The 26732-nt window shown below is 47.2% G+C and overlaps 9 protein-coding genes and 1 non-coding gene across 10 annotated transcripts; 7 read left to right on the top strand and 3 right to left on the bottom strand.

Annotated features, from left to right (window-relative positions):
- Nucleotides 1–163: 163 nt before the first annotated feature.
- Nucleotides 164–2160, top strand: MGYG_01047 (endoplasmic reticulum mannosyl-oligosaccharide 1,2-alpha-mannosidase; the record flags this gene model as incomplete). The annotated part of the gene is made up of 4 exons (XM_003176915.1): nt 164–614; nt 688–1232; nt 1305–1810; nt 1869–2160. 4 exons carry the CDS (start codon nt 164–166, stop codon nt 2158–2160), a joined length of 1794 nt encoding a protein of 597 aa, XP_003176963.1.
- A 2159-nt stretch (nt 2161–4319) lies between these two features.
- On the top strand, nt 4320–5320 carry MGYG_01046 (CMGC protein kinase; the record flags this gene model as incomplete). The annotated part of the gene is made up of 3 exons (XM_003176914.1): nt 4320–4518; nt 4569–4909; nt 5087–5320. 3 exons carry the CDS (start codon nt 4320–4322, stop codon nt 5318–5320), a joined length of 774 nt encoding a protein of 257 aa, XP_003176962.1.
- Nucleotides 5321–6209: 889 nt separating this feature from the next.
- Nucleotides 6210–9176, bottom strand: MGYG_01045 (beta-glucosidase 1; the record flags this gene model as incomplete). The annotated part of the gene is made up of 6 exons (XM_003176913.1): nt 6210–6449; nt 6521–8180; nt 8246–8639; nt 8708–8805; nt 8884–9023; nt 9114–9176. The coding sequence occupies 6 exons, from the start codon at nt 9174–9176 to the stop codon at nt 6210–6212; spliced, it is 2595 nt and encodes an 864-aa protein (XP_003176961.1).
- A 2850-nt stretch (nt 9177–12026) lies between these two features.
- Nucleotides 12027–12142, top strand: MGYG_10003. The gene has a single exon (XR_001951123.1). It is a non-coding gene; the product is annotated as a 5S ribosomal RNA (ribosomal RNA).
- A 930-nt stretch (nt 12143–13072) lies between these two features.
- Nucleotides 13073–13678, top strand: MGYG_01044 (hypothetical protein; the record flags this gene model as incomplete). Its single annotated transcript, XM_003176912.1, has 4 exons — nt 13073–13266; nt 13379–13454; nt 13540–13563; nt 13619–13678. The coding sequence occupies 4 exons, from the start codon at nt 13073–13075 to the stop codon at nt 13676–13678; spliced, it is 354 nt and encodes a 117-aa protein (XP_003176960.1).
- Nucleotides 13679–13966: 288 nt separating this feature from the next.
- On the bottom strand, nt 13967–16527 carry MGYG_01043 (cysteinyl-tRNA synthetase; the record flags this gene model as incomplete). Its single annotated transcript, XM_003176911.1, has 3 exons — nt 13967–15996; nt 16019–16151; nt 16234–16527. 3 exons carry the CDS (start codon nt 16525–16527, stop codon nt 13967–13969), a joined length of 2457 nt encoding a protein of 818 aa, XP_003176959.1.
- Nucleotides 16528–17070: 543 nt separating this feature from the next.
- Nucleotides 17071–18022, top strand: MGYG_01042 (hypothetical protein; the record flags this gene model as incomplete). Its single annotated transcript, XM_003176910.1, has 3 exons — nt 17071–17611; nt 17724–17805; nt 17911–18022. The coding sequence occupies 3 exons, from the start codon at nt 17071–17073 to the stop codon at nt 18020–18022; spliced, it is 735 nt and encodes a 244-aa protein (XP_003176958.1).
- A 2201-nt stretch (nt 18023–20223) lies between these two features.
- On the top strand, nt 20224–20826 carry MGYG_01041 (hypothetical protein; the record flags this gene model as incomplete). The annotated part of the gene is made up of 5 exons (XM_003176909.1): nt 20224–20299; nt 20471–20518; nt 20580–20602; nt 20660–20685; nt 20739–20826. The coding sequence occupies 5 exons, from the start codon at nt 20224–20226 to the stop codon at nt 20824–20826; spliced, it is 261 nt and encodes an 86-aa protein (XP_003176957.1).
- Nucleotides 20827–21870: 1044 nt separating this feature from the next.
- Nucleotides 21871–23077, bottom strand: MGYG_01040 (hypothetical protein; the record flags this gene model as incomplete). The annotated part of the gene is made up of 2 exons (XM_003176908.1): nt 21871–22965; nt 23024–23077. 2 exons carry the CDS (start codon nt 23075–23077, stop codon nt 21871–21873), a joined length of 1149 nt encoding a protein of 382 aa, XP_003176956.1.
- A 2413-nt stretch (nt 23078–25490) lies between these two features.
- On the top strand, nt 25491–26532 carry MGYG_01039 (hypothetical protein; the record flags this gene model as incomplete). The annotated part of the gene is made up of 2 exons (XM_003176907.1): nt 25491–26339; nt 26431–26532. 2 exons carry the CDS (start codon nt 25491–25493, stop codon nt 26530–26532), a joined length of 951 nt encoding a protein of 316 aa, XP_003176955.1.
- Between the last annotated feature and the right edge of the window lie 200 nt (nt 26533–26732).

The following is a 26732-nucleotide window of genomic DNA, read 5'->3' as shown; positions in this document are numbered from 1 at the left end:
GGTTAGTAAGAAATATGCATCAAACACGCCAACGACCAACGACACGAAACGACACATCCATGGAACGGCTTGAGGTACGTACCTATCCAGTGCATAAAAGACAGCGACGAAGACAGGGAAAAGAAGAAGAAGCAGAAGAGGAAGGATAGTAATAGGATATACTATGATTTCGATGCCCTATGTCAGGCGCAGGCCCGTCGTCCTCCTGCTCGCCCTGGCCCTCGCCTTCTTCCTGGTCAAAAACTTCCACCAGCCACCGTCGAGCACCAGCACCGGCACCAGCAGCACCGCATGGCCTCCCACAGGCACCGCGCCTGCAGAAGGGCCCTTCTCCTGGGCTCATGTACCCCAGAAATATGCAGTCCGGTCCATGATCAAGATGCCTCGTGGCGATCCCAGCAGCATTCCGCTGATTCAGCACCGTTTCTCGAACAAGGAGGGCGAGGATGCGCGCCGTCTGCAGCTTAGCCGACTCGAGGCCGTCAAGGGCAACTTTTCTCATGCATGGAACGGCTACAAGGCTCATGCATGGATGGCTGATGAGGTCGCCCCTTTGTCCGGCAAGGCATTGAACCCCTTTGGCGGTTGGGCGGCCTCCATGGTCGACGGGCTAGGTACGTACCTAAATCACCACTTCCGCCCCTTTTTCTTTCCTCATATATACGAGTTGAATGCTAACGGATATAGATACGCTATGGATCATGGGTCTATATGACGAGTTCGCTGAAGCAGTCAAGGCCATTGATGAGATTGACTTCAACAATTGTACAGTGGAGGAAGTCAATGTCTTTGAAACCACGATCCGCTACCTCGGTGGCCTGCTGGGCGCCTACGACGTAAGCGGGCAAAAGTACCCATCTCTGCTGCGCAAGGCAGTCGAGATAGGCCAGATGCTCTATGTGGCCTTCGACACACCCAATCGCATGCCCATTGCCCACTGGGACTTCAAGAAAGCTGCTGCCGGTGCCAGGCCTAAGGCTAGCGACCAGATGCTCGTTGCCGAGATAGGCTCTCTCACCATGGAGTTTACTCGACTTACCCAGCTCACTGGTGATCCGAAGTACTTTGACGCCGTGCAGCGGATCATGAATGCCCTAGAAAAACAACAGAGCAAAACCAAGCTCCCTGGCATGTGGCCATTTATGATCGATGCTCAGGCTATGAATTTTCGTGCTTCGAGTCGCTTTACCATCGGCGGCATGGCTGACTCCCTGTACGAGTATCTCCCCAAGGTACGTTTTACCAGGCCTTTGGTCGACTCAGCTCTAAGAGTACAAGTATTATAACCGTGCTAACAATAGCAGCAATATATCCTGCTAGGTGGAGCCTCCCAACAATATAAGAAGCTCTACAAGGGTGCATTTACCACCATGGACCGTAGCATCTTCTTCCGCCCCATGACAAAGCATGGTGAAGACATTCTCTTCCCTGGCGATGTCACTGCTAGCGAGAGCAAACGATTGTCCGAACTTCGCCCGGAGCCTACAGCTCAGCATCTAAGTTGCTTTGCGGGCGGGATGGTTGGTCTGGCAGCCAAGGCGTTTCAAAACGAGAAAGACATGGAAACGGCCAGGAAGCTTGTCGAGGGTTGTCTCTGGGCGTACGAAAAGAGCAGCATGGGAATTATGCCCGAGATCATGGTCACCGTCAGATGCGAGGACCGTAACGACTGCCCCTGGAACGAAGAGATATGGAAAAAGGCAATCGAAGATACGTCCTACACTGAGGGATCAAATATTGACGACTTTATTGCAGAGCACGGGTTGATGCCTGGATTTGTCAGGATTCCAGACAGGCGTTACATTCTCAGGTAAGAAGCTCTTCAACCACAGATTTTTACGCATGAAGTAACTAAACTTAACGCATAGACCTGAGGCCATTGAATCCATCTTCATCCTCTACCGCCTAACCGGAGACTCCTCCCTACTCGACAGAGCATGGAAGATGTTCGACACCATCGTCAAATACACGATCACCGACATTGCACATGCTGCCCTTGATGACTGCACGGTTCTCAAACCAACCAAATCAGACCGCATGGAATCCTTTTGGTTTGCCGAGACGCTCAAATACTTTTACCTTATCTTCTCCGAGCCGGACGTTGTCAGTCTTGACGAGTACGTGCTTAATACAGAGGCCCATCCATTTCGATACCGCTAAGCTTTTTAAGCTTCTAACGCTGCGCCTCAATGTCACGATGTCTCGTCTCCCCGAGCCGACTCGGCCGTCGATTAGTGGAAGATCCCCTGGCTGTGGGTTCAAATCAACTTTCCAGCTAACCAGCTCCATATAAGCAACCCGCTATCGTGGGTCCAGCTTCAGCTCCCCGTCAGGTCCTCGATCTTTCTCCCCCAGTTATATCGCGCTAAACCCAGGAGTTTCACCATGAGAAGAATGTTTGCTGAACTCACGGAGTACATGGATATACTTTCCCCCCTGGTTCAGCAGTTCCATCATGGTATAGTAGCACAAGCCGAAGGCCCATGTGAAGATCCCCATTCAACGGTCGGCCGAATAAGGAAACCCGAGATACACTTAGTAGCCGACGAACTGTGGTTCGGGCTAGTCCCTGAGCACGCCTTTTCAGTCAACATAAGCACTCCATACTTATACATGCTGCTAGAAGATATGGAACCCGTCACTCTGGAACCCCGGGGAGTCGGAATAGAGTTTCTGCAACACAGCAGCTCAGGAACATCTGGAAGACTGGCTGCTGTGGAGAAGACCCGTGGTCAAAACGAGCCGCCAGTGCTCCAACTCTTGCCCCATCGGGACAGGGAAGTCCGTTGTTATCGAATTCCCGTCAACACAACTTCTTCCTTGTTCACAGGCACGATTATAGCCGACTTGTCTTTGTATGTTCTTTCCCTTTACATTTTCCGCCCGATTATATCTCAAGCGGTCAAGCGAGATCATTTCTTGAACAACCTGTACATATATTCGCACCTAGACTTACATATCTATCACATGTCTCCCGGCGTTGGTGGTTGGAAAAATCGCGGTTTAGTTATATTATTCTGATTCAGGGTCTTCCCTGTACGCCAAAATATAAAACATACCACCCAACCAGCATGCTAGCCGTCCCTGAGCGAACTAGCCAGCTGTCTTCAACTCTGTGGGGAAAACAGCTAGTTAACGATTTCTCTCTTCCATGGCCACGACAGCATTTCCATCTTCATGTTTATGCCCATCTCTATCTCCAACGTTCAGGGGCTCGAACGCCATCCAAGCTCACACCCGGAACAACTCCGGCTAAGATATAGTTATTGCCCTTATTTTGCCTTTCCTTCTTTTCCATAGAGTTAACTACGGATACTTCCATAGTAGCGCAAAGCAAGCCATGGCCCGAAATACATCATTAGGCTTAGCAGAGTTCTCCGTTGGTTGCCCATTTTCGGATCACCCTAAAGCCACCAAAGCCTTGGTATCAAGCTGCAAGCAAACCAAGCATAGGGCTGAGCCTCGATGCTTTCCACGAAAAGTCTGCTGCCTGGTTGCCTTCGACGCCACTGCTATCATGTCCAATTAACTAGTTCGAACGTAACCTGAGCGCTTGGTTAAGTGGATGGATAGTAGCGCTGGTTCGTGGCGAGAACAATTTATTTATCGGACGACGAAGATCAGTTCACCGTAACTGTGTATTCGAGTCGGTGGGATGACGGTGGTGAGGTCTGTTCAATCACTAATCATTAGTGCCTGTCTGTTATTCCGTAGCTTGCCGCTGCGATCGTTACATCGGCGTAGGTACCTCTTAAGGTCTTTAAGATGGGGGTTCGGCCACTCAGCGTATCCCATTTTCGACGCTGTTTTAAGCCCATCGGACATCCGATCATGGACAACAGTCTGGGCTCGTGTTAATGTTTGACAGAATAGGCACAGACAACGTCAGTTTAAATAATTTAATGGCAATTGCCCGGATACTATCGAGACGTACTGTCCCCTTGAGGAGCATCTCACGGCTTTGGTCTACTCATCCAGACAAGACCTTTTATATTTCCCCCGTTGACGCGGAGCCACTTCATCGCTACCGAAAAGGCGGTTACCACCCAGCTGCCTTGGGAGAATACCTGAAAGCTGGAAGGTATAAAGTGCTACATAAATTAGGATGGGGAGGCTACTCGACAGTTTGGGCGGCGAGGGATCAAAGGTTGTACAAAATTGTGTGACTCTTGGTAGTTCTAGCTAAGGAGAAGTTGTCTGTTTGTAGGGAAGAGATATATGTTGCCGTCAAAATTTCTGTTGCAGAAAGGGATCATGGTAGGGAGACACGAATGAAAGAGCTGGCATCTCATCACTTTTGTCTGAAACATACAGTGCACATGCTTGATGACTTTGATCTAGAGGGCCCAAATGGATCTCATAAATGCCTAGTTTATGAGCTTCTGGGGCCTAACATTCCGGACACAATTGATGCACATTTCCCTGATGGGAGACTCCCTGGGAAGCTCGCCAAAGTCATTGCGAAGCAGAGTCTTATTGGGCTTGATAGCTTGCACCAACATAATATTGGACACGGAGGTAGGTCACTCTCTTGTGGATATTTTGAACAATTCTCACCTAGTGTATAGATCTGCATACCCGCAATTTGGCCTTCACTATGCAAAGCATGGACAATGTAATTGAAGAGGGGTTTACCGAAATGCTAGGAAGGCCAAAAATCGGCTATGTCCGAAGGAGCGATGGGAAAGACCTGGAGCCTGGCATACCCGAGTATATCGTTAAGCCTACCTCATATCGGACGCATTCTTGGAATTCGGCCCAGTCGATCAAAATAATCGACTTTGGGGGATCATTTTTACCCACTGCAGTTCCTCAAACACTACACACACCTCTAGCTGTTCGGGCACCTGAAGTGATATTTCAAGATCGCATTGATCATCGTGTTGACTTGTGGAGCATGGGGTGCATGGTGGGTGAAACCACCCGAGTCCAAACGCTAACTAGTTATACAACGGTAAACTAATAGATAGGTATAACAGCTCTTTGAACTTTTCACGGGCCAGCCGCCTTTCGACACCTTTTTGATAACGCCCACAATTCTTGTTGGTCAAATGCGAGTGATGGCAAGCGATGACCTACCTGAAAGATGGCAAGGGATATGGGATACAATGAACGCAGGGACGGCAGAGCCACAGAAAACACCGGACCCAGCTTGCAGGAATGGCTGGAAGAAGTGTACTTTGAAGGCCAGGAGTGTCCCGATCTCACAAGAGGGGATATAGTGAGGCTGGGGCAAATAATTGGAAAGCTATTGCAGTTTGAGCCGTCTGCAAGAGCGTCAGTGAGACAAGTTCTAGATGACCCTTGGTTTAATGAGTGATTAGCCTACGCCGCCCTTGTAGGTCGATGAGACAATTCCGGAAGTTCCAAATTATGAATTAGAACTCGGAGTTGGCTGTAAGAGTCGCGCATTCCAAAGAGTTGCATGAAGAATTCGGTTGTGAGGTTGAAATTGTGAGACGACTTGGGGAAATTTTGATGAAAGGATGTGGCCCAACTATACTAAAACTCGGTACCGGGCTTGCGACCTGTTAGCTTCGTCAACAAGCTCATGGCCGGAGTACCTAGTACTCCATAGAGAAAAGAAGTAGACGAAACAAAACAAGCTACCGGCCAGAGTAACAACTAGGCCCAATCCGATCTCCTGTTCACATGTCAGTCCCAATCGTGCTGGTGAGGAGGAGAGAGCAGGGATCATGGAAGCATCCAGAGTACTGTATGATGAATTAAAGCAAGCCAAACGTCGTCAAAACTCCTTCCATGAGGCGAAAGATATCGGAAAGAAGTGCCCTCCTAAAGAGCAGATCATTTGACGAATCGACTGTTTCATGCCCCGTCAGGGGCTGCCACGAGAGGGGCGATCTACAGGATAGGGAGTCCGATGCAGGGGGATATATTCTCCGTCGAGGCTTAGGAGTGCGTGATCGGATAACTAGTTGGATCATCGCGCTACCCAGAGGTACCTAGGTACTTCTTACGAAGGTGGATGGAGCAAGCTAGGAACGGAGCAAGAAAAGCGATGGAGTCTTGCCTTAACAATGGAGGAAGAAGCCCACTTCCCGGGCTATCGCCTAACCAGTCAACTAACTATGGACACTACTAAAATGGATATAAAAAAGCAAAAAGGGGATGTGGAATCAAGAAGGGAATGGAGAAACGCTCTGGATGATGAAATTACGCTAAACAGGGAACATCAGAGAGCTTCGATCTCACGCCAGATTTGGTGCTGGCAGTGGTGCTTGAAGCGGTAGCTTTCGAGAAGAGCTTCCTACGTAAACGATTTTCGGGTGCTCGGTCATGACCCAGTCTTGACTTGCTGGGTCCCAGTTGGAAACATCACGTCGTGTAAGGGTGGTTCTCCACCGGAATCGCTGGCCTGGAGCTAATCGGATACGATCGAATCCGCGAAGAACGATCTTTGCATTTCGATGGCCACCAAGCGAGACATACTGTGAAGGATTCAATGTTAGCTGCGATGATTGCCTATGAGAGATATACGGGAGAAAAAAGGGCTACATACCAGCTGTGGGACTTCCTCGCCTACTCTGTCTCCCTCATTGGTGATGATAGCTGAGACCTCATACAAGTCCTCAAACAGGCCAGGGTTTCCTCCAGGAACACCACTGGCGGGGAGAACGGGCTGTGCATTGCCGTTGTTTGCATTTGGAGGTACATAGTCCTCGATGGGCAGTCCGTAATTCTTGTCTCCGGACGCCTCCTTGGGATCAGTCGACATGAGCCAGGGGTAAATGTATTTTGTTACCCCCTTGAAGCCACCAGGGAACAAGTAATCGGCATAGTTGGTTGAAGAATGGCCCAGTCGTGGTGCTGGCTTTGTCATGCCGGTAGCAGGCACGTACTTATTGGCACGCATCGGTCTTACTCTCAGGTTCGAGTAGGAGAAGGTAGTATAACTCAAGCCATATCCAAACTCATAGACAGGAGTGATATTCTCCTTGTCAAAATGCCTGTACTCGAAGAAGATACCCTCTGAGAAAACTTGTTGCGGTGCACCCTTTCCGTTATTTGGTTCCCTCAAGATTGTGGTGCCATAGTCTTCAGCAGTCCTAGCCCAGGTAAATGGCGATTTACCGCCAGGACTCTCTTTACCGTATAGGATATCAACCAAGGCATTTCCACTTTCCTGGCCCGGGAGACCTGCCCATAGAATGGCAGTGATGTTTGGATTATCATGCCACTCTCCAGCCAGGATTGGACCACTGGAATGGATGACAAGTACAGTGTTGTTGCACACAGAAGTCACCTGCTTGACCATCTCTTCACCTCCCTTCCAGGCAGTCAGGTTCTTTCGGTCACCTTCGTTGCCATCAACGGAAATATACCCCTCACCAGAATTCGAGTTAATGAAAACCAAAGAAACGTCTGCCTGACCAGCAACTGATTGAATGTTTTTAAAGTCACCGTTCTGGAGAACAGACATGACGTTTCCAACACCCTTGGAAACGATTTCACGTTGAATAGCGTCGTCCGGAGTCACGAGATAAGGGAAGTTTGTCGTTCCACTGCCCCATCCCATGGCAAGGGTTCCGTTGTCACAGCCGCGGTCAGGGCAGCTGTTTGGACCGTTGAGATTAGGGCCAGCGCCCTCTCCGATGATAGCTGTAAACTGCTCTTTTCCAGTGAGGGGGAGGACGCCTTCGTTCTTTAGAAGAACGGTGCTATCCCTGGCCACACGACGGGCAATATGCGCATGATGATCACGTACATTCACTCTCTCGTTGACTACTCCATATCCTTCCTGTACGAGTGCATGCTGGTAGCCCTCGACATTGGTGGTCCATGAGTTAAAGTTGATGGGAACTTGGACTTTATCACGGCCAACTTTGTAGTAGGCAGCCATGATACGGACGGCCATGTCATCGACTCTCCATTCGGGAATGGTCCCGTTGGCAACGGCAATCGTGAGATTAGCACCCCAGAAGGAAACACCTGTGCCAAACAAAGTGTCACCGGGCATAGACATGTCCAATCCAGCGAAGGCGGAACCAACACCGCTGTGGTGTGCTTGCCAGTCAGACAAGATGAAGCCACGGAATCCAAGTTCACCCTTGAGTAGCTTGTTCTGCGTGTAACTATTTCCACAGCCATAGCTGTTGTTGATTTGGTTGTAGGAGCACATTATTGAACCCACTCCAGCTTTGACAGCATCAGCAAAAGGCCTACGATATAACTAGTGGTTAGCAAAGTATGCCTCTGAGAGTTATCGTCCAAACCGAGGCCTTACCATAGGTAAATCTCATGCATTGTCACGTCATCGACGTTAGAGCTTAAACTCTCCGAAATATCAAACCCATATCCCTGAGCTTCGGCAGCAATCCGGAACCGTTCTTGCTCATTGGCAATAAAGTGCTTTGCGCATGCAATCACACCTTGCTTCTGCATACCCTTGATAGTTTCCGCGACGAGCTGACCTGCAAGGACGGGGTCAGGCCCAAGACCTTCCCAGTTGCGGCCTCCCTCTGGTGCCCGCCCTATTGGGCCAATTGCTGGTCCAAGTATTATATCTGCACCCTTATCACGGAATTCCTCTCCCATAGCTTTTCCTCGGAGATAGGCTAGCTCTTTGCTCCATGTGGCAGCAACATTGATTCCGGCTGGGAACGCAGTAACATAGTCACCTATTAATGGTAGATAGAAGTTAGTATGCAGGTTTGATGAAAAGTAGCGTGCGGAATAGCTCCCATACCGAATCTAATACCAAGGGGACCATCCTGTAGACACAGGGAACGGAAACCGAGACGAGGAATTGAGCCAACTTGACCAACGCAGGACTCTTGCATCCATCTATCAAGCAGTTAGCTGTTTTATCCCATCTCCATCTGCTTTGCTTTCCCCCTATAAATCCTCATGGCAAAATCATACCCAACGCCAGTCGTCAAGTTAACTTTCTCAGCCAACGTGAGCTGGGAGACAAAGGCAACAGCCTTTTGATAAGCATCTTCCCACACTCCCTCTCCTTGAGTCCACGGTGACGGATAGTACGGCGGCGAGTTCCAGCTCTCCTGCTCAGTAACGCACCTCAGGTCAGCATCTGCTCTCGCTCAACATCACAGTGTCTGGCTGGCTATTAGCCTTTCATGGCTACCCCGTACCTCTGCGGCAGCTATGCCGGAAGAGATGGCGAGAGCCACTAAGGGGCACCACCGAAACAACATCGCGAGCTTAGTTACTCTGTCGTTAACTAACTAGCCAAACAACAACTATCGAGACTGCCCGACTCGTCACTGTCGACGTTCGCGCGGGAGGGTAGAAATGTGACGTTGTCACTTCGACGGCATCGAAGAACTGAAGACATCCCTGAGAACGCGAAGACCGGAAGTGACATCAATATATAGCTTTCCTTTATTTTTATTTTTATTTTGCTTGACCATCCCTCTAGCTCAGTGACGATCTACTGTAGCTTCTCGCAAACAGCAAATAAACCAACGACGCCACGGTGGGGAAGAGCGACGCCCAGCATGCCATCGTTTCCAGCAACAACCTGCTTCGTCCCCTATTCCACTCCATGGACAAGCCTGCCCCTTGCCGCCTGGACGACAGGGCCGGTACTTCGCCTGATGTGCGAGCGCCCACTGGGTAACAAGTCACTCTGCCGCAAGCCCCAATCTCCGCTGATCTGCACTGTTCCACCTCGGCCATTTCTAACTAGTGCGCAACCTGACAAGAGCCTGCTTCCGGCTTGCTTCCAGCCAGCCCAGGCCCCTTTGGATGTTGTCGTATATTAATTGCTGGCATCGCAGGATCAAACCGCAAGGTGTGCACAGTCCTGCGACCCTTGTCAATGAGACATTGCTCGCAGTCAGCTGGCATTTATTTGCCTTCAGGTGTCTTGATGTGTCTGCTTTCAGCGCAAGCTACCTTATAGTTACCCTGGGAGGTGCCGAAGTTTCTGCTTGCATCCCTGTCCCCCGGTCCAATTAGCAACATCACAGTCACCAAGAAAAGGTGACCAGGTTTAGCTTATCAAACTGGAAAATTGGCTGCCGGCAGAGCATCGGATGCCTAAGTACGCTTCCAGGCAGCATTTGTGGCATAACCGAGGTCGTCGTCTTCTTCGAAGCCTTTTTCCTGGTTACAAGAGCGGTGGTACAAAGTGTGTGATATCTCAACACTTGATATACCAACCGTGTTCTCTCTATACTCAACTAAAGCCGTTAGCTTCAAACCCGTATCTGATACTCCGCACAGTCTTCCTTATTCCTCGCTTTCTCTCTCTCTCTCTCGACCCCGCATGTCGAACAGCTCGACCATTTTGTAACCGTAGCATTTTTGTGTCGCACCGTTTTTCTTATATCTCAGGCCTGAGCCCCGGGGTTTGGCGGTGCTGAGAAGCAATTTCGGCATCGTATACTTTGTTACCCCGCCGTCTAAGGTCCTGCATGACCCCATACCCATGACCAGCAACGTTGATATAATATTTATGCAATATCGCAACCCTTTCATTTAACCATCGGCAGGTTCTTTGAAGCTGTCAGATGAACCGAACATAAGATGAATGTGCAAGGCGAAAAAGTTTACATTTTCGGGTCGGCCTTAATAACCATGTCACGGTGATTATGAGCCGGGCCGCTTTGTCAGTGGGAAAAACTGCTTGCGTTTTGATAAGTGCTGAGTCCAAGGCCTACACATATCGCCGTATATCGACCTCATGCCTGTTTGATGGCTTGTAGATGCGACGTTAACGGTCGAAAATCAAACTACCCTTCATTCATAGAGAAGTCGATTAAATTCATACTCGCTAGTTCATGCGCATTAAGAAGATTTAGAAAAGTTCATCTTTACCTTGAAATGGCCAGCCTTTTACGATCTTGTAAACCTCGTCAGGATCAACATCATTGATGAATGTTTCCTTGAGCTCCTTATTCTCTTACATGGCATGATCGAACATTTCTAGTTTTATTAATCCACTAAGCCCACCAAGCTCATCACGCCAAATAGTTTACAAGGGAACCCTGTAGAGCGATAAGGTTCCCACTCCATTGGCGCCTTGCGTAGTCAACCAAAGGCTGTTGAGGTTGTAGTATAGGGACATAGAAAGTAGAGAGATGTCTTTATTCCGAGCTCCGTTGAAAACGCGATACAGATGATAAAGATAACGTCATCTGAGCAGCTCACCAACCTGGCTTTTTGTTTCGACATCATATCCCTCTGGGTGTTTGGGTGTCTAGCGTTCCTGGTGGTTCTACATCAGGGTTTTCAAACATCTTTGGATGCCCAGCAGCGAGCAGGAACGGGGTAATAGCTGCATATTGCCAGTCAATGATGCAAATAGTTCCAAATGTATCGGGAGACACGAAAACATAAGTAGGCGTAAGGTCTACGCTAGTTTTCAGCATTGCTAAAGCCAGGAAAACCCGCAGAAATCCAACATACTAGGGTGGCGCAATGTTGGTTGATTACCTACAAAATTTAGAGGATCTTTAGGAAGAAGAAATGGGGCAATTTCCAAGTATTTTTTGGAGCAGGGCAGCATAACGATCATGAGATGGTTCCGGAAAGGATCACGTTGTAAGGAAGGTCCTTTTCAAGGGCCTCTCCGTACTTTTTTGTTCATTCTAATTCACACTTCCCAATTGCACTGAGATATTGACACGGATTGCTCCCTATGAGAAACTTGAGATGATTAGGTCAAGTAGCTAATCAGTCACTGAACAATAGTAGATACTGAAATTCCTAGAAACAGCCTGTTTAGGAAGACGAGCCAAGGGTATTGCTAAGGCGCGACAAAACACGAAGCCCAGCAAATTCATATAGACTTATATTCTGGAACACTGCAGCTTAGGCTTTGGCGGTGTTGAAAGTATTAGCGAAACACAAACACGATTGGGGAATAACCGCAAACAAAAAATAAAGTTGTTATTCTCATGGAACCTCAGGTCAGGTGTTTCTGGATCATAGTTAATCCGCGGCTCTCCCTGTCAAGAGCTTGGGCCTTCTTGAAACACTTTAACTTTATTCTTTTTTCTTGGCTATAAAAGTTTGCTTTGGCTTCTTGTCCAGCACATACGGTCACAGGAAGTGGAAAACAGAGCTTCCCGTCCGCTCAGCTGTACTTAAGCCACTTGCCGGTCGGTTAGTAGTTGGGTGGGTGACCACCAGCGAATCCCGACTATCGTATGTTTTTGCTATTATTTTTTTCATTCCAACCCGCTGTTTGACTCTTGTTCCTTTTCGTTGCCTTTCGAACTGTGGATGGATGGATCATTTACCTGATAATAATAAGACTTCCCCAGCCGAAGTTGCTAATGAAACTCCTTGAGCTTTGTCCTCCTCCATACTTCATCTTATCAATTCCTATCTATAACCATGAATTCTCGCATCCAACCTTATAAAATCCCCAAGAAACTTTTGCTCGCCGAAAATAACTTGTGGCTTTGAGCTTGCAAATTTCTAGCGAGCTCGGAGTATAACAACATCAAGTTACTTGGGGTTATTTTATCCCTGGATTAATGAAGGAATATCTATTAAATATAGGCTTTTAATTTTTGCATTCCCTCCTCCATGGCTTATCTTAGAAACAAGTATATAACTAACTAGGTAGCTTGGTTCTCTTGTTTCAAACCTGAGTGCTATGAAGACTTATGATGTCATCTTTTTAAAGATATTTGGAGGCCATAGTTAATTAACTACAACTAGTCAATGTATTAGTTAAGCAAATGCAAAAGGCACTTGCACTCAGCTACATGAGAGGCAGAGCTTGTTTGTGACTACGTGCTTATTCCAGAGACATACTCACCTTCCAATTACTTCCCTAACAGCTCTGAGTTTCCAGTAACTGATATCACAGAGACTTGCTACAAGGAATAGAATAGTATAGTATAGTATGAAATTGAATGACTTCAGCATGTCGAAATGAAGATATAAATCGGGCCCATTCCTCAGTTTTGGGCTTCTCATTCTTAGCAAGTTAACCTTCCTCAATACAGCAATATTACCGTTTCCTACTACCACTTGACTATAATCTACCGTATTGATTCGGTTATTTTTGGTACTCCATTCTGTACGGTAGATACCTTCAATTTCTCTGAACATATCAAGATCAACATTAGCAATGTCTCCGGGAAGCGCAAAGCAGGATAAGGGAAAGCAGCCTAACAAGGCTAAATTTACGCCTGAGAAACTCAACTCTTTCGCACACGCAGATATTGAATACCATAAGTTGGAGTATGCCAAGTATGTCCAAGCAGCGAAGCATTACCAGGAGGAATGGAGATCTAGCATGATGGCCGATCTACCATTCAGACAGTAGGTTCAACTTCAAAGCTTGACCATCAATCTCCTTAATAGAAATCCCGCTACTAGGCCCCTTGGTTTAATATATGTGATTGAATAGCTAATATAGCGACAAGGGCTTAAGAAAGAATATCATCGCAATGCAGCCAGAACAGCTATTAGCGCAAATATCATCTCAAGCATGGAAAAGCTGCGTTCTAGTGAGTTCATACTAGCAAGCTATTGAATTTTTCTGGACTTTATCTTAAAAGCGAGTTAATTCTTTTACTAATATAAGGTTAGCAGATCAACAACCCAAGAAATGACTATGTAAATAACCTTCCAAGTTCCAACTAACAAAGTTATGTGGTCTGCCTTTCCCTAGTCGGGGATCAATAGATACTTAGAGTGGGCTGGAGTTGGAAGTTGCTTGTTTGCATATTAGCCGGGAGTTGGATAACTTAGGGGAAAGTGGCATTCTGACATCATGTTTTTTGCTTCCGTGGCTAATCACAATATCTGCAAAGTAGTTTCCCACATTACCCTTGCATTCTTCGGGATATTAGGCGAGTTTCTAGATATTTGGAAATGTGCCTGTAGAAATTGGCAAGTCATGGATGCTTTGTATATCTAAAGAAACAAGGGTAGCAAAAGCGACGGCTAGGCCATAAAATAAGTCCCTGTAGATAACGCGTTTTAATCCCAAAAAAGACTCTTAGTCAGAGTCTAGCTTCTATGCCATTTGCCCAGAGCTGCTCGCTTCCCACATCTCATGCATTTTTTTCTGCCTTTCCCATTCTTTTCTAAGCTTCTTGCTACGGCTTTTGGTAATATCTTTCCCTTCCGAATCCTTCGTTGGTATACCATCTGCATCCCACGCGCTGAAATCCTCAGTCCGAAACATCTCAGCAGGGCTAAGCTTCCCCCTGTCTAATTTTTCAAGTAGTCTCCGTTCCTCATCCTCTCTGCGCTTTTGCGATTCCAGCTTTTGTTCGGATTGTTTTTGGCGGGCACAAATGAGGTCCCTAGTGACTGGGCGGATTATAGCATGCTCATTTCCTTGGTCCTCCAGATAGACCCCCAGGTCAAACAAATCAACATCTCGGATCTGATCGCATGCCATTAGCAGTTGATTTGGACTTATCTCGGAACAATTGAAATTCATATATTCGATTCTGTCCTTAAAACTTCTGAGAACCGTAATAAATGGAAGCGCTATATCTGATATGGATGGCCCAAAGTCTTCCATTGAGTCAGTAATACCGCGGAGAGCTTCTGGGGGAATACGGGATTTCGACATGGCAAGACGACGGATTGAGTCTCGTGAGGTGGAAAGGGCATTTAAATACGGCATCGCACATTCTGGAACATCAATACCAGCCCAGCCTATTTCAGGGTCCTCGGGGGAAGCGTCGCCGTTTAGCCCAAATACGTTGACCATGGACGTAATCCATTTAGCAGCGTTCTGAAGAATTACGTTGTTCAACTTGGGAGGTTCGGCACTATTGAAAACAGTCACGAGTTCTGTTATAGCACTCATCGCAGTAGGCGTGTCGAACGAGTTGCACAGAGCATTGAAAACTTTGTCTTGAGCGAATTTGAGATGCGTTTCTAGGGCATCACAACGATTGTTGGGGGCTTCACTTGCTAGTTTATGTAAAGCCTTAAAATTCCTCGACTTCAAAAAGAAATTGTTCAGCTTTTCTTCCCAGGCACGTGAAGCATCAACCATATCTGTTGTGATTTCAATCCCTTCTCGCCAGCCACTAAGGAGGAAAACAATTCTCAGGTTTCGAGAGGTCCAGGTACCTCTGTCGAGTGCCTCCCTAATGGTGGTAAAATTCTTTAGGGATTTGGACATTTTTGAGCCCTGAATGGAGAGATGGCCCATATGAAGGAAGTAATTAACCCATTGAGTTCCTCCCCAGAATGCTTCGCTCTGGGCAAGTTCATTGTCATGGTGGGGGAAGGCAAGATCAATGCCACCGGAATGAATATCCATTTGGCTGCCAAAGTTAGCGGATGCCATTGCAGAGCATTCGATATGCCATCCGGGTCGGCCGTTACCCCAAGGGCTGGGCCAACTGGGCTCCCCCGGTCTAGATGCTTTCCAGAGAACAAAATCATTCCTAGAAAGCTTTGATGTAGCGCCTTTGGACAAGGAGCCTTCCCCATCCCTTTGGAGGTGTTTATTATGTCGATTCCAGGGCTCTAGCTTTGCGTAATAATGCCCGCTTTCCTCAAATTTGTTGATATTGAAATAAACAGATCCATCCGGAGTTGAATATGCAAAACCATTCCCAATAATTGTTTTCACAAATTGGATTATTTCGGATATATGTGTAGTCACCTTCGTTAGTTTGTCTGGTTCAAGGACATTTAAACATCGCATATCTTCAAGAAATCGGCTTTCATAATTCTTGGTCAGTGCCTCGAATAAGGAGTAGTCAGTACTGCAAATGGATGAGCAGCCGATGCAATCAAGATAGATAAGGAATACATCTTTACAAGCTTCATAGAAGGCTTCATTTGTGCGTTGCGTGTTCACACTTGAATATGACGGAGCATTCATTCCAAGCGAATTTCCCGGCTCGATAGATTTTTTATGCCCCTCAAGTGCTTTGGCTATAGCCGCTCCAGCTTGAGATTCGCTCTTGATACTCATCTTGATTTTAGCTTCATCAGACCCCGGTTTCTTGTTCCCTTCGAGGGTACCTCCATTGAAGATAAACGCATACGTCTTTTCAGCCTGCTCCTGGAAGTCTGATGGGGGGAGTCTCGGCACTTAAAAGGGGTAGTTGCTTTTTCACAAAAGTCGAGAACGCTAGCAGAGCGGTCTGTAGAACATCCGCATCTATGTCCGGGTGTTTGTCTTTGTATTCAGCAAAGAGGTGTTGCTGCCGGGCCCTAATAATTATCTAATGTGACATCAGTAAGTTCTTAGTATGTGTATGTCAAGAAATATACCAAATATAGAGGTGCCAATCCGTTTCTCCATACCTTGTTGTCCACATCGGTAATGTTCATGATAAAATTGACGTCGAACTTGAAGTAGTCACGCATAATACGGCGCAGTATATCGGTTGTAACATAGTTCCTGGCGTGCCCTAGATGAGCATCATCATAGACAGTCGGTCCACAAGCATACCAAGTCACTTTTTGACCATTTGGGTCCGCTGGAACGAAATGTGTCTTTGAACGAGTTAGAGAATTCCATACTCTCAAGGGTGGCAGAGAACGGTTTGGACAGGTTGGAGGCTCCTGCCAGTTGGGCTGTCCATCCACGGTAGACATGTTTTCATAACAGTAACCTAGACCCAATACTTAGTAATAGAGACTGGGTGGTATTCTCAGATGTTGTTGATGTTTCTGGAATGAGATCCATCGTGGAGGATTCAATTCGGGCTCGCTCAATGTTTGTGAATCGACATTAGTTACAAAAGTAGGCTCCACTCGTTATCTCAGTTTCAAGTGAATTTTTTTGAGATGTGTCTTCAGCAAGCGGCAGTCTCTGTAGCAAACTACATGGCTTAGAGCTTCTCTTTATATCTAAAAAACTGACTGATACCGACGTTAAGTGATATTTTAGCGTTTTTATGGAGTCGTCTCCAGCCAGTTGTTACGTGATATTCGCTGTCAGGTGGGCCGCCGGGGGGATCAAAAATTAGTCATCAAACCTAGTCGACTTGGCCGGTTTAAGCCGACTGGACCAACCTTAGCGTCATCGCCATCATCACCATCATCATCACCATCAAAAAACCAAGGGGTCTGTGGTTGCTGGCCGTGAAGGCATCTCCCGATCAACTAGCTATACGGAGTAATTGATGACCTGTTTCGATGGTGGGCACACGCCAGCACCCTGAGGATTTTCCTCCTCCCGCTCTCTCCAGCTCCCGCTCCGATACCCGCCAGACGGCTACGCGCAGGCAGCTGAACCAATGGGCCCACTCTCCATCACCTATCGTGCAGCTTTGGCTGGTACTCTCGCTTCCAGTGGTCCTGTGGGATACGGGTTATGTCCTCTTGCGACCACACAGTATGCCTGGGGGGGCCTACCACCACTTTTGGTCACCCTATGCACTCTATGGGACGATTGATTACATTTACGGCTGGCCAGCTTTCAACTCTCGAAACGGATTCACATCCGCACAGGCTACTTCAAATATCATCGAGACTGCATTGTATACGTATTACCTTTTCCTTGTCTGGACCCAAGCCAAGCCGGTTTCCGTTGCTCGTAATTCGGGAAAATCATCTAAAGGAGCAAGTGGATGGTCTATCTTGCAGAAAAAGTCTGTGACAGGGACAGCAGGTGCTTATGCATTACTGGTCATATTTAGCGCCAGCCTCATGACCTTGAGCAAAACAGTACTTTACGGTAAGTGCTTTGAATAACTCTTCGATATCCGGCACCTAGAAGCACTTTGGAACTTTTCAAATATATTGTGGCTGCCCTAGATGCACGAATTATATCTAACAATATAGCAAAGGGCTCAACGAGATATACTCTGGATTTGATAACATCGGACATAATGATATGTTTACCTTAGCCTTTCTATGGATATTACCAAAGTGAGTCACCGTGAATTTCACAAGCACATTGTCTACGCGTGAAATGTCACAGTTTTCTATTCCGTGTAACATTGCTTACAGCTATTTGCTTTTTATTTACTTTAGTGGACTGTGGATTTTATTCCCAACTTTCGCAACTTTTCTCCACGGGAAGGAAATCATAAGCTCCTTGGAAACGGCTAGTGTCGAGGCTAACCCGAAGCCAAAGTCATACTAAGAGCAACATTTGTTACAAAACAAACAGATATTTGCTAAAGTACTTGGTACCTCTCTCTCTCTGTTTTTTTGTGATACCTAAGTACTGGATTTTTTTTCGCTGTTCCCCGATGCATTGGCCTACCAAATAGTTACTTCGTACATACCAACTTTTATAGGAGATGACTTTGACTGGCGCCTGGGGTGTTGTATGGAGTACTTCAGCGACCACATGAACCTTCTATCCGACAATCTAACAACAATTATGATGAAAGTTTTTTCTAGATGTGATATTAGACTGCTTCATAGATTGATATGATGGCTACACTACCCTGGTATGGTATGATTTCCTATCCTCCCCTTTACAATATAGCTAGCACCAGTGAACACCGAACATTCCTTACGATCAGCGGAGTCTATCAAGAAACGAACCAGGCTGTGTTTAAGTGCGTTTGCACCGTACGCCCCGTCCATACTACTCCACCCGGTTAAGTTGGAAGATCCCGCTCCAAGATATTATATTCCCTTTTTCTCCCCTTTTTCTCCCCACGTTCTGGGTAACGGAACTTTCGATTCTCAATCGGACTTACGTCGGTTATTGGTCGCATATTGTTTTGATGGGGTTTGAAAGCTGCCATAGTTACACGGTAAAAACGAGGAAACCGGGGCAATCCACGCTTAGAATGACGGCGTAAAAGGCAGTACATGACTGAAAAAGGTTGAACAAATCGACATGCTGTAGGAATTGAAGAAGCAATATCATTCGTAGGTTTTTGGCGGAACTAGAACTGGCGGCCCGGACTGCCAGGCTATTGGGTCGAGGGACGCAATCAAAATCGCATATCATCCTTTGACACCGGCGCCAACAATGCCAGACACAATCTTCCAACCCGACGGATCTCGAATGCCATTCTTCAGTAGCCGACCTGAACTTTAATTCTGAATTCCCGATAATCAGTGAAGAAGGCTGAAAGAAGTGTATTAACTCATAGGTAGATGAGATACATATACGAGTCCTATCAGAAAAAACAAGGGCTTTGGATTGACGGATCTGCCGGCCCCGGAATACTCCGTACGTCTCGCCAATCCATCCACGTTTCCATGAGGCACAATGCTCCACCCGCTGTACTTAGGGCAAACTTCAAAACGCATCCGGGGTGACAGATTGGGCAGAGTGCTGGAAGGTCGCCATGTACCACCCTTGAACAGCCCGCTTATCACTTACAGGTCACCTGCACCTCGCCATCTTGACAGCCTGGCGATCGATACGGAGTAACTTGCCCTCATACGTCTGCTATTTTTGCTTTTGAGATGACTTGGGCGGGCTAGGACCGGGAAAGCGATCCTGTATCATGCATTAGCATATGTGCGTTGGAAGGGTCTGTGAACTCGAGTGCACAAACGTTGTAATAGGATATCCTATTATGTTCAGGGTGCTGAATGATTTCAAACCATCAACACACAACAACATCACACCTTTCCTGAACCTACCTTCCTAGTTGGACAAGGGAATTATTCGGGTTACTCGGACTGAACAACAACCAATCCTCTCCAGTCTCCTTATTTCTCCCATATCCCACTCTTACGGCTCCCAGCGTCCTGTCCCAATTGGTCCCAAGCACTCGGGACGAAAAAAAGCAAGCACCTGGTACAGAGCACAAGGATCACAGAAACCTCACTCCAGGGGATCCCCTCGTTCTGTTTCCCCCCTGTTTGCACCATCGAAAGGGGCCAGGTATTGTTCCTGCCATCTGGTTTCTTTGTTTGGACATGGAGCGGCCCTGCCTATCAGACTCCAGGGATGCCGCCCATGCTCATTCCCTTATATACTGTCTTCGTTACGGAGTACTCTTACCACATGATCCCTAGACACCCACCTGTTTCCCTGCATAAAAGCTCCTAATTTTGTTGGTGGTATTCATTTTCCATCGTGTTCCGCTCAACCAGAGCCCGGGTTATTTTCAATAGGGATTTCCTGGCACTATCAATGTTCGGTGCCGTCAAACTTCTCTTTTTCGAGGTATTGGAGCACATTTAATAAACTCTCAAGAGAGATTATGTAACGTCTCCTGCATGCACCATTCACCGAGAGGGGAAATATTATCACACTAATAGGCTGGCAAAGAGGCGGCGTGCATGCACGAAGCCGTCACTGGTACCTTGGGCCGAAGTAAGGGAAACCGCCTTTTCTACCACTTTTTATATGCCCTGTGTGCCTGTACTATGGCTGGTTGGGCGGTGAACATACACACCCGCAATAGAAGTACAGACCCAACCCCCTCAAAAACTACCACATGCAGTGAGAGAAAAACATGGAAAGGGGCAGTGCAGAATATCCCAATATTTTTCCTGTTGACTGTTGACTGTTGACTGTTGGTCTCGCTGGTTAACGTATTTTAAATGTTCTGCGTTTATTTCTAACCAGGGAAAACATCCTTGCATGCTTTAACACCAATTGCTTTTCTTGTAGGTCCAGCTCCCCTTCCTACGCAGTTTGTCCTATTTTTACGCTTCATACGTATGTCTATCGTCTCTGATAGGGTTGTGTGGAGTACTCCGTAGTTAACCCAAAAATAAAGGTTGCGAGAAATCCAAAGAGCATGTAAGGTACCGCCATTCTGGATGAAGCTGACGTGGGTAAGATGCTAACAAGTGATAGGAAGCCAAGTACCATATATATCAAGGGTAAGCCCCCTCAGCTTGGCCTGCTATACCTGCAGGTCATTAACCCAGATTAGGCGGGTGTATGTACATGAAATGACGGGAACTGGAAAAATAAATTGCTTCCCAGCTAGCCTGGCATATCCAAGGGTAGAATTATATTAGCGCACACGTAGCGTTAAATCCGTGTGGCGGGGGTTCAGTTTTGTTTGGGACCGTAGATGCCCCCTAATTGGTGATGTGCTGGCGAGATAGTAAGGATTCTGCTCCTTACGCCTTGCTCTATTTTTCCTTGCTGACCTAGTTCCCGGCCCGGCGATTAGTTAGATGCTCCAGCCGGAAAACCAATGAGTTCTCGGAGAGACAGAACTATGTGCACTGGACTAGGGTCTAAGATCAAGGCTCCCATAGGCCGAACCCCTTGTCACGTCGTTCCCTCTCACTTTACTAAAGGAAGCCAATAAGCCGAAACTACTGATGCATTCCACAGACTGCGTGTTGTGGCTAGGCTACAGTCAATGCGGCTTTATCCCTTGCATCGTTCTCAGCGGAATTTCTAGAGTAGAGGCATTTAGCTGAGAAATGACAAGAAATATTGACTGATCATCATCATTATTTGGACTGGTATCTTGCGCTGTATAAGGGGGTATCAAATTCAGCCAAATTACAGAAATATCCTGCACTACTCTATCGCAATACAGAAGAAATGTTATGGTGGGAAGTCCTCCAGCAGATACCTACTCCCGCTGCATGGCGTCGGCTCTCATGGATCCCACATTAGCAGCGGAGCCACGGGTACTCCGTAGACTGCAAGTCATACCAACCCCAAGCCACCGTACGAATACAAGAATGAAGGCCCCGTCTCCCTGTTCCGAGCGAATAGCAGCACTTATGACAAGGCAAGGAGTTGGGATAATCATGATGATCCACTCGGTGTTCTGTCTATTCGACCATAATATATATAAAAAAACACATAGCAACGTATGCGCCGTTAGAGGCAAGGCAAACAAGGTGAGTGCGGTAAGAAAAGATCCACCTAGGAAGGAAAATGAAAAAAAAAAAAAGAACGAAAAAAGAAAGCCAGGGAGAATTCAAACGCCCGGAAAATTACCTATCTTGAAAGAATAGTATGGCCAATTTTTCCCCTGCCACCCACCCATCACTCGCCATGCAAACCGCGCCGAGACGTTGGAAAAAATCGTAAGACTATTAATTACCCCAAAAGCAGGCATCATTATAGCGGTCGCTCTCCGTCATGGGTTGGAATCCCCTCCCGTCTAATGAATAGCCGTCTTCAGACCCGTCGCCGCCCGCAGATGTGGAAGGTGAATAGACGTCACCGTCCGTTAACTCAACGGGGGAGCTCGTCATCGTATCTGGTGGAAAAAAAGGGGAAGGGTAGTTGTGTATTGTCGAAGAAGCAACCCGGGGCCCAAGAACTTCCTCGATGCGATCGGGTATCTTAGATGCGAGAAATGCTCTTGCTTCCGAATGTTGTTCAGTTCGAGCAAGATCAGAAATCATCTGGCTAACGCCGGAGAGTTTTTGACAGAACTGTTTTAGCCCGAATTCAGGGCATAACCATATTTGCTGGGCGCTCTCAAATGTGGTTTTAGGTATATCCATATCGAATGAAAAAGCAGGGTCGACAAGCAGGATTTCATCGGTCTGGAGGGCGGTCCGAAACACGTTCCAGTAAGAGCCGTAGCGAACATAGGTGCCACAAATAGAGACAAGTTCATCGAAGCTAAACATGCCAGTTATTCGAGGAAAATCCCTCTGTAACCGTGTAGCTATGAGATTGATAGATATCTCCAGCGGAGATGCAGAGAGGGCGACCGAGGGGTCCTGCATATATCTCTGGCTTTGCGCGAATGCTTCCAGGTACATCAATCGCTGGCCCAGCGGAGTTGCTGAAATATCGGGTACTGGGCAGATAGATGAGCGGAACATTGTAAAAAATGGATTGGAAGTCATAGGAGTAGGAGAGCAGGTTAAGCTGAGCCAGTCGACATTCCTCAGGTAGTCAAATAGCCCTGCCCAAGGGGACTGAAAGTGCGTTTGCTGGTTGATTACGCCAACAGCGGGAATCTGAGGGTGTACGGGTACTGGTCGCGGTATTTCCTGGGGGCAGCCAAAAAATCGATTATGCGGGTAGGCTTCCATAAGACGGTTAACTGGCTGTGATGTGTCCATATCTTTCTGAGACGACCTTCGCGCCATAAGGTTTTCGGAACACTCGTAGCCATAGTTCTCACAACGGTCACACTTTGTCCCTGGCCATTGCCTGTTCTCGGGTGAGCACTAGATCCTTCGTTAGGAACCCACACATATGAGGGGGGTAATGCGCCAGCCATCTAACCTTCTTGTGATCCCTACGGCACCGCTGGCACTTGGGGACACCCTCTGAAGGCATCGGTTAGCAGTTCTGAGAATTTGACCTCCTTGAGAGAGAAAGGGCAGGTAAGAGTAACGAGAGGAGCAGAAGCAGGGAAGTATGCTTCGAGATGATTGTCGCTGCGCTACGTGAAAAGGGGCAGAGGGGAAACCTGGCTGGTAGTCTGCCGGTTGGAGGAGAGCGATGATGGATGGGTATGGAAGACTTGGAGAGCAAGAGTGTACTTCACACGGAGTACTTATATCGGTTATCGGTATATATGATGCCCCAGACTTTTGCTTTTTTTCTTCCTTTGGATACAGAGACGAGATGATCCGTGCGCAGTACGGCGGTAATACTTTATTCGAATAACTCGAAGGTTTCCATCTGCCCTTGTGGGGGGGGGGGGGGGGGGGGGGAATCGGAGTATATGCAGACAGAATATAAAAACCCAAAGAAAAAAAAAAACACAACAAGAAACAACGCCCTGGGACACCAGGGCAGTTAGTGAGCTGTTTGTCACCATGTCGTGGCGTTACAAAGCCAGGGTGGTGTGGATACCTCAATGATAGAAGAAAAACGCTGGGCGGTCAATGTACCGTTGAGGGCGAGGGACGGTACATTTCAAAGCCACCCGCTCACCAACGTATTGCACTATCCAGCATACTGGGTAGCCAATAATGACGGTGTGGCCATCGGCGCGTTTGCAAGACAAAAGTTATGTTCCCATCAAGTGGTTATTGAGCCACAGCGGCGAAGCCTTTGAGAGGAAGTTTAATAACCCTTTTTCAGCTCAGTCTTCCGCATATTCTAGAGGTTCGATTAACAGAGTTATACTCCGTAGGAATTTCGAATACAAGAGTATTCGTATATTTGGGAAGCCAGAGCCCTCCGTGAATGGGGAGGCTCTAGGCCGTTAGTCTCGAAGCAGTAGAAAACAAGGATCAATATAAGCATAGCATGTTGCAGCGCATCATTAACTAGCAGCTGGTTGGAAATTTCAAGGAAACGGAGGATAATTTTGCATTCGAAGTTTGCAAACGGCGTAGTTGCAGATTTTATGCGCTGTTATTCAAAGGGCTTCAAACAGGAATGGTAAATAGCAAGGTCCTGTAGCTGCTGCCAAGTGCATCATGATCTGCTCTTGTAGCACCATGGAAATATACTTCTGATGTTGAATACATTGATTTAAGCTCCATCGTGTAGTTGCAAAACACGATGCGGGCCATGAGGTACCCCCAAGGTATTCAGTATCGGTCTGCTAGTTGTCCCAACGTGGCCTGAAGAGGGCATCGAACAACGGTCGTTGATCATGAATACCCGCGGCAAGATGAGCTATCACCACTGAACCTTTCCATCAAAAGTAGCCCTGAATGAAAGAAGAAGTCATTTTTAAAGATGAAAAGGAAAAGGCTAAAGGAAAGAAGGGAAAGATGAAGGGAATCGACACTTCTGATAGTCTCCGCCAGGTGTGATGCCCCTTCCCGCCATCTTAGCCCATCTAAGCCGTTCAAAAAGAAAAGAAAAGAAAATAAACAACGGTAAGAGAGCCCCGAAAGCACACGGTTACATCTCTCTGGAGGCCTGCCGGTTAGATTCGAGATTACTTTCAGCGTGAACGGCGTTTCGAGAAAACATTAGCTGCAAGGGGCGGAAAAGGCGTTGCACATGTGTATCCAGGGCTGATAACGAAGCAATAAGGGCCGAAGAGGGCTAGGATGGTGTGGCGGTATAGGGGGCATAAAAATTTATGCCAGTATGGCTTCCCAATTCGGTTCTTTGATGCATGTGTACTTTGTGAAGCCCCAAAGCTTTTGGGGGGGAGTACAGACCTCCCATCTCAAAAATGGCGGGTCTGCACACTGTATTAATCCCGGTGACACATTCATTTCTTAGTCTCTCATCTCGTTTCTCAAGCGTCGAGATGCAGGGAAATCTGAATGCTTGAATATTTCCTTTCCCTATAGGCAATGGTAACGCGACCTCGATGTAGGCACCCAGAACGGCGGTCCAGAGACTACGGAGTAGTTTCCGAGGAAATCGCATACCACAAAGGCGCCAAATCTTCCCATACAGGCCAGCATCACGTTTTCTCTTCCTCTCTTCCTATGTATCCGTCTCCGAACAGATAGTTAAGCAACGCGATGTCTAGCAATAAAAAGTAGGTAAAACGAAGTCGACCTCAAGTTAAGCTATTTTTTTAACCTCGGGCCTGGGCCAAAGCTCGTCACGTGCCACAATGATCTCAACGTCATCAACATCCAACTTTTACGCTTCAACATCAAAAAAAGACACCACCAACTGGCTGCTTAAAGGCTCTAGAGAAGCTCGTGTTACAGTTAGATATATGTGGTCATACACTCTTTAGGTATGCAGCACTACTTTTCCTGTGCTTTCATTAAATATCCGCACCTCTGAATTCCGCAGTTGGACCCCTCGATATTCCTCAAAGATGGTTTCCAACAATCCGGTATCAGAAATGCCGAAGTCGAAAGCACCGATCGGCCACCTTTATTCACAACCACCTGCCCTATTGCTTGCCATCTACCCTCTAACTCTTATTATGGGCTCCATTTACTCCCGGATATCACCGACCGCGAACCCTTCAAGCGCAGCCTCGATATCCTCACACTCTTCACAACCGGTCAATTATTTTGCCCGAAAGGGAAATGTCTTCAACGTATATTTCGTTAAAATCGGATGGCTCTGGACGAGCCTAGCATTCCTATCACTACTTCTAACGCAGGATGCATTCACTAGTAAAAGGGTCTCTGCAGACTATCGAATGCGACGCGTCGGACAAGCTCTCCTCCGTTATTCTCTAGTTACTTTTTCCTGGATCTTGACTACACAATGGTGCTTTGGGGCCCCCATAATCGATCGCGGGTTTCTTGCCACCGGTGGGAAATGCGAAATAACCCAACAAGTGTTTGATGATCGTTCGCAAGCCGAGTTACCTCCGACTGTAGTCCTGACCTCGGTGTTGTGCAAGGCTTCAGGGGGTACCTGGAAAGGTGGTCACGATGTGAGCGGACACGCGTTTATGCTGGTTTTAGCAAGTGCATTTTTGATATTTGAGATGCTGGGCTCAAGGTCTTCGGCCATTATTAGCAACAGTAATGATTGTGATGCTAGAGAGCCAGCTCAAAGGACCACAGACAAACGAGTTACCAATGGTGGACCCAATGATATCAAACAGCTTCTTGCGGAGCTCTCTAGGAAATTCGTTTGGACGATTGTGGGCCTATCCTTGTGGATGTTACTCATGACAGGGATTTGGTTTCATACATGGCTTGAAAAGGTCAGTCATCAGCCGCTTTCGTCGACGAGCTGCTCCCTTCATTCCCTTGGGTATCCGCCCTTCATTCACTAACAATTTCTGCGAATCAAAGATGTCGGGTTTGGTCCTTGCTCTCGCTACGGTATATTTGGTGCATATACTGCCTCGTTCCCTACCAGCGTGGCGTGGGTTTATTGGCATCCCTGGAGTTTAATTTTAGATCAATGAAATAGACCATGCATTATTAACGATAAATCTGGCAGTTGCATCCATTTCTAATTTATGCTTGCGCTCACGAATTGGGAGCAATGCTCGAGTTCCTACAGCACCTTACTCTTTCTCCCCCTCACTTTAGTGCATCGTAACAGTTATGATATACAGGCAATTCACAGCAGTCGGCCTAGACCTCATAGC

This window comes from Nannizzia gypsea, genomic scaffold (genome assembly GCF_000150975.2).
Source record: "Nannizzia gypsea CBS 118893 supercont1.1 genomic scaffold, whole genome shotgun sequence".
Lineage (NCBI taxonomy): Eukaryota > Fungi > Ascomycota > Eurotiomycetes > Onygenales > Arthrodermataceae > Nannizzia > Nannizzia gypsea.
Note: the sequence above shows the minus strand (reverse complement) of the source record. Positions and strands in the feature narration are given on the sequence as shown.